This window comes from Pterocles gutturalis, unplaced genomic scaffold (assembly GCF_000699245.1).
Source record: "Pterocles gutturalis isolate BGI_N339 unplaced genomic scaffold, ASM69924v1 scaffold3032, whole genome shotgun sequence".
NCBI classification, from domain to species: Eukaryota; Metazoa; Chordata; class Aves; order Pterocliformes; family Pteroclidae; genus Pterocles; species Pterocles gutturalis.
The window spans coordinates 1-6,724 of record NW_010115011.1 but is presented as its reverse complement, the minus strand read 5'-3'; the positions used below and the strand labels follow the sequence as shown (position 1 = coordinate 6,724).

Genomic DNA, 6,724 nt, shown 5'->3' with positions numbered 1-6,724 from the left:
ATCTGGCTCGGCTCGCTGGGCGCCGCTGGGGCGAGGGGCCAGGGAAGAGGCAGTACAGGGCGGCTCTTCCCTCTCCAAAGAGCGAGCATTTCCACCAAGCGGCCCAAAATATTTTCTTTTTTTTTTTTTTTAATAGAAATTACTATAAAAAACTAGTTTATCTAGAGCATCCTTAAAAAAATATTCCTGCAATATCACAGTTTTACATTGAAACTCATTAAAAATATATAGATTTCTTTAACAAAACGTCTCTGTTCTCCCCTGGAATCACGTCTCCAAGGCAGGAGAGGGACTCGGAGTCCTCGGAAGAGACGCCGAGGTGGGAGCAGGTCTGATTTCAGTGGCACATCCGGGAGGTCATTTCCTTCTGTCAAAGGGACAGACAAGACAAAGAACATGAACAAAGATCCAGATTGCCCGGTGAGGGTGTGGATGAAAAAACCTCACCTTTGTTTAGTGGTAAATACCCTTCTCAGGCAAGCGGTGACGGCTCTTAGTAAGAGCTCCGGTTTGGGCAGGTCCGTGTTCCCCCCACCCCTCCCATTCCCAGGACACCCTTCCGCTGCTCGGCGGCTCTGCAGGTCTGCTCTGCCGCTCGCGGCTTTAGAAACACCATCAGCACCTCCCAGCTCCGGGTCACGCTCGCCATCCTCCAGACCCCTGGGGAGGTGTGGTGCTGTCCCGCAGGGAGCGGTGCTCCAGGCATCCCCATCACCGAGGGGTACCCAGGCTGCGCACGCAAACGAGGTGAGAACGGCTGCTAGAAACACCAGGAGGTTGCTGAAGAACAAGTCAACTCCCCCCAACTGATGCCCAAAGGATGGGGGGGCTCTGGATCAGGGGGTGCAGGGACAGGCCGAGGGGGAACGGTTTGAAGCTGCAAGAGGGGAGATGGAGATGAGATGTGAGGAAGAAATGTTTTCCTGTGCGGGGGGTGAGGCAGTGGCCCAGGGTGCCCAGAGAAGCTGTGGATGCCCCATCCCTGGAGGGGTTCAAGGCCAGGCTGGATGAGGCTTTGGGCAACCTGGGCTAGTGGGAGGTGTCCCTGCCCATGGCAGGGGGGGGCACTGGGGGGGCTTTAAGGTCCCTCCCAACCCAAACCCTTCCGGGATTCCACAACCCTGGCTCAGCTGTGCCTGCACATCCTGACAAATTGCAACACCAACCAGTGTCCTGAATTTGGGCAGCCAGTTTTGAGAAGGTACCAGACACCTCTGTGCCACCTCTCCCCCCAGCCCCCCCCTTGTGTGCTGGCTGCAGACCTTGAGCCCACCCGGACACTCACCAGCGGTTCCAGCTCCTTGGTGTCTATGAGGTTGAACTCTTTCACAAAGTAGTAAAAGTGCTTGTAGCAGGTGTTCACGTGGGCTTCCGAGCCCATCTGGGTGATCCTGTCGAAATGGTGGATGTAGACGTGGACAAAGACCCGGAAGAGCCTGGAGAGAATCTTCTTCACTACTGGGAGGAAGTTCTTGGGGAAGGGAGTACCTGGGAGGGAAGACACAACCGTCAGAAACCTTCAGCCAAGTTCAAACTGCTTCCTTGGGGCTAAAATAAATTTATAAAACGGATAAATGGAGAGAAAAGGGCTTCTGTCCCTGGCAATCTCCAGTTCCCTTCTCCTTTTTCCTTTCCATTTGGATCAGATTTTTCAAAGCACAGCTTTCTTCAGTGACGGAGTGCTGCACGCCATCGACGGCTGCTAGCAGCTGAAAGCAAGAGACCAGCCTCAGAGATTCCCAGCAGCTGCTTCAGCCTGATGGAGTTTTCTTCTGCTCCTATTTGGCATGTTAATATAAATACTAGATACGACCGAGTTCCAGTCCAGAAGCAACGCCCCAAAAGAAAGAGTCGGTGCTGTTAACTCCCCGGAGTTATCTCTTGTTTTGATACGGCTTTAGCTCTTTGGTTAAAAATTAAAGACGTTAAGGTGCTTTTTAAAGGCATCAGTTCTTTGGGGTTTGTTCAGCCAGGGCCCTGCAGCGGAGCGGTCTGTCCAAACACCCGTCTCAGGAGAATATTACAGTTTAAAGTTCACACAGGTCGTTTCTGGAGGAACGAGGATTAGTTAAACCCTTTCAGTGCCCTGCAAGAACTGCAGCGTTCAGCCGGCGTTAAGAGGAGTTTGGCAAAAGCTGAGCTGAAAACAATAACAACTAAAAAAAACCCCAAACCAACCCACAACCCTCCTGCTGTTGGAAACTTGTCTTGCCTCCCCGAACAGAACAAACCCCCTGCTCACAGTCCCCGGGGAGGCTTGCAGAAGAGTCCTGGCTAAAAGCGACGCAGCAGCCGTTTGGGTGATGGGAGGAAGGGGTGGGGAGGATTTCAGCTGTCTGCAGAACTGGCTCTTCATGGCCCTGGTCCCCCCCCACCTGGGTTCAGCTGCATTTTAGCACGGGTGGAGGAGCCCCGTGGATGCTCGTGGGGCAGAGCCGCCAGCCGTGTCCCCAGCAGTGGCCAACTGCATCCCGCCAGAGCTCCGACGGGATAAACGCCGGGGCAGGAGGGAGGGAACTCCGCTGCATCTTGTCTTTTGCATCCCAGAAGCTCAGAGCTCTGAATGGGATCAATCGTATTTACCTAACGCTTTAAACGCCGAATTCTCACATTTCACTCAGCGCAAAACAAACAGAAAACCCAACACCTCTGTCCCGAAGCCAGCACACGAAGCTGTGTTTAGATTTAGGTGTCTTTGGCCAAATTCTCCTTCCCATCGCCCTGGCAATGGATGAAACGCCGCCCCTCCCTCCACACGCATGTCCGCTTCCCACCCAGCTGCACCAACCAGCCGAGCGCACGCCGGGAAGCACGGCGGTGGGAAGGGCAGAGTCAGCTAACGCCAGCCTGGGATAACAAAGAGCTAATTATGGAAACGTGGCCACCATCACCAGGCTGACGCCGAGCACGCACGTCGAGCCCAAGCTAGCAATCAGCTCGAAACGAGCTGTCCTCCAGGAGACCACGTCCGGCAGGAACTACTCAAGAGTCATGGCAGAGACTGATTTTTCTAAGAGCAGCCTCTTGTTCTCGCTGCCCAGGCTCAGCTTGGCTTTCCTCGAGGTATCCGTGACTCCAAACGGGATCTGGGACAGCTCGGGGTATTTTAGCACTCCAGAAGAGCTCTCGAGTTTCTCAGGTGCTTGGAAGACCTTACTACGCTGCCAGCAGAAAAAGAAATAGCTCTGCTACGGGAGGGACCTGGGAAACAGCAACTAGGGAACAGAAATGGACCTGAGGGCTTGAAGGAGAAGTTTCTGCACCAGCCTCCCTCCCCCAGCCACAACTGGAACCGAACTCACCGACATTGGTGGGAAAGATGTCTTCGTTGTTGATCTGTACCTCGATCCAGTCCATCAGGAGGTTCATGTACTGGGGAGCGGACAGGGCGGTGGGTTTTCGGTACTTGTGCTCGTCCTGCCATCGGTACTCGTACTTGGGCCCCCCTGACATGACGGGGCAGGACTGCTCCGTGCAATAGTCACTGATGGTGCCGTAGATCAGGTTGATGCGGTTGAAGAAGTCCACCACGTGCACGGCCACCCAGTCGTTCTGCTCCTCTCCCGGTGGCAGCTGGACGGCGACTTTCAAGTCCAGGCCAGCGTTGAGCGAGGCTTGAGCCTTCTTGTGCAGCTCAAAGCGCTGAGTCCCCGGCTCAAACTTGCGCTTGGGCCGGAAGGTTTTGTCTTTATTGAACACTTGCTTTAGAGCATGGGACATTTTTTCTTCTCCTTTTCTTTGTTTTCCAGGTCCGTAGCGATGACAGCCGGAGATGCAGCGCTGCTGGGGTGACTGATCTTCACAGAAACCTCCCTGCGCTCATCTGGTCCCGATCTGCAAGGCAGCACAGAAGGGCAGCGATTAGGAGCAGCTCTCTCAACAGGAAACCTTGTCTAAATCCCATAGGAAGAAATCTGGGATACCATCTGGGCCCTTGCCCCAGATCCGAGCCGGGGGGGAAGCCAACGCCAGCTTTCCTTCCTCCCCCTTCTCTTTCCAGCCTCGGCTGCCAGAGGTGACCTGGGCTGGACAAAGAGTCCCCCCTGCACCGTGTCCCTTGCTCAGCGTGGGGGCGAGGGACAGCCCCACAGCGAGGAGACGCAACGACAAGAAGCAAAATGAGATGTCAACAGTCCCCCCCACGCTGCCATCGACCCCGACACCACCACGCCGCGACGCAGACCCCCCAGGAACACGGAGAAACTCCACCACCGCCCCAGCTCCACTACACCAGAGAATTACGAAGGGTAAAACTTGATGCTGGGTTTTACCCGGATCAGATTTTTCACCTACGCTTCCCCTCCCTCTTTGGAAACAAGTTCACTTGAAAGAAAAGGTGACGACAGCCTGCAATAGAGTCCGGATCTGTCGCCAGACCGCCGTTTGAGCAGGAGCCGCAGGCGCTGTCGCAGCGCTAAAGACGGGACACGAAAGGGAGGAGGGGAACAAGAAGAAGAAGTCGCAGCTCACGCACCCGTAAAGAGAATATCCTGAAATAACAGCAGCTCTGAGAGCAGCCACAGCCTCTGCTGCAGGTGCAGACAGACCACAACTGGATTTTTCACTTCAGTTTAGCTCCCTTCAAGTTGAAGGCTGGTTGAAAGCTAGAAGACCAGGGACCGCTCGCCTTCCTCCTCCAGTCTGCGGAACAGAATGAGCTCCGAGAGGGTGAGACCCAAGCGAAGGTCTGAAAGGATGCTGACGAGAAACACAGCTCTGTTGATCTGTAGCTAATTATACCTCCTCCTTTGTTCCCACATCCATCCCCTCGTATAATTTGTGTCAAGCTGCTCTTTGATGGAAGCTCGAGGCAGAAAGCTATGTGTACCAAAAATATTATTTCACATGTGCTGGACAGAGAAATAAATCAAGTAACAGAAATAAACTCAAGCTGATGCTGTACCGAACCTGGCAATAAGAGCTTCCACAATTTTATAAGAAAGCAAGCAAACAAAACCCTTTCACCAAGCAGAAATCTACTTAGATTTACATTAATCCATAGTGCTGTTCCAATAGATAAATAGCATCCTCAAAGGTCGGGAAGCAAATCCCAAATTCAAGGTCAGGACCACCTTTGCCACAGTTCAGCCCCTCTCTAACAGATGCTGCACAGCGCTAATCAGCGTTTCCTCTCCGGAGAAAGATTAAAAAGATTTAAACCAAGGCCTCTTGTTTTCTTATTTAATTACAGCAAGGAAGAAAACCCAAACCACTTCAGTTCGTCCCACTAAGAACAGGCTCGATGTTTCCCCTTGCTGTTTTTCCTCCGGGAACGGGCTCAGTAACCTCTTCCGTGCCGGAGCAGAGATCCCCAAACTCCTGCTGCAACACGGGCCATGACGCTCGTGTCGGGAGAAACCGAAAAATCATTTTATTGTTGTTTGGTGAGATCCACCCTGGGCTGAAAGGTGAATCCACTGCACGCAGCACTGCTAAAAAGCTGCTGCAACCCCATAAACTGTTGTGAGAGAGTCAAAAATACGAAGAAAAAAAAGAAACCACCCCAAAAAGCACGTCCTGACGAGGTGTTTGATCACACCACAGACCCAGTTAGAGGAAGCAGCGAACAGCGTGGAGGGACATCTGAGCACAAGGCAGCAGCTTTGGTTACCGCGAGCTGTGTCACAGCCTCACCACATCCTGCGGCCAAACGACGAGGCGAGCCGTTGGCGAGCCGGCGGGGCGGCACCTCCGGGGACTGCGCCCACGGTGTCGCGGTGCCACGTCCGGAGCGAAGGCAGGACCAGCCGCCGAGTCACCACCAATGTGCACGGCAGGTGCCGAGTCTGCAGCTCTTCCCAGCAGGAAATCAGTCCCAGAGAAGGACTTGCACGCGATGATTTCCTTCCACTGGAGACAGAAACGTCCTTTAGAACAAAGAAGCCAGAGCATCGCCCTCCAAACAGTGCCCCGGAGGGCTGGCAGCACCCTCGGCACAGGACGGCTCCGTTCCTACTTTTTTTCTTCAAGATCTGTCCGATTTCAGCGACTCTGCTCGCATCGGTGCTGGCCCCAGCCCGCAGCCAGGCTCTGTCCCTTCTGCCGGGCGAGGACGTGTTTCCCGAGCAGGGGTCGGGCTGCGACTGCGGGGCCCGGCACAGGGAAGAGAAGGGGGGAAACAGAACGGCCAAAGTGCAGGGAAAAACCCCAAAAATCCCCCAGGCTCGGCCACACACATCAAGAAGCAAATGGTGACTATTTTCCAGAAGAAGCTGTCATTTAAACAGGGTGAGGAGACTTTTAATATGGGTTATTTGGTATCAAGGCTGTATCCATCCTACAAACAACTTCCTCTTCCTATGCAGACACCATTCACCACAACCGGGGAGCTCGACGCAGCAGCAATCGTCTCTCAGACAACTCAGCATCTGTCTGAAGGCATTAGTAAAATGAGGAGCTGAGACTTCAAGCAGATGCAGCCTATTTAATTACGGTGTTTGACTGCAACCGAGCTAAAAGAAACATTTAGCTCTAGGAGGGGGAAAAAAAAATAAGGCACAGAGACCAAAAGCATCCCTGACATTGCTTGGAGATGATATCACACGTACACCCCCTCCCGCCACAGGCAGGACTCACAGCTCCGGCAGCGCTGAGACACTGCCTTCACTCAGGAGAGAATGGAAAAGTCAGGAGCGATGGGGATATGGGACATGCAAAGCACCTGAATGGTATTTGCAAGCTTCAAAGATGAGGAAAGAAAAAAATCCCTGAGAAACAAACCTGC

The 6,724-nt window shown here is 53.5% G+C and overlaps 1 protein-coding gene across 1 annotated transcript; it reads right to left on the bottom strand.

Moving 5' to 3' along the window:
- Positions 1–337: 337 nt before the first annotated feature.
- MOB3A (MOB kinase activator 3A) lies at positions 338–3,844 on the bottom strand. Its single transcript, XM_010074996.1, has 3 exons — positions 3,303–3,844; positions 1,286–1,488; positions 338–367 (listed from the first exon to the last, which is right to left on the bottom strand). Exons 1-3 carry the CDS (start codon positions 3,718–3,720, stop codon positions 338–340), a joined length of 651 nt encoding a protein of 216 aa, XP_010073298.1. The 5' UTR covers positions 3,721–3,844.
- Positions 3,845–6,724: the final 2,880 nt, after the last annotated feature.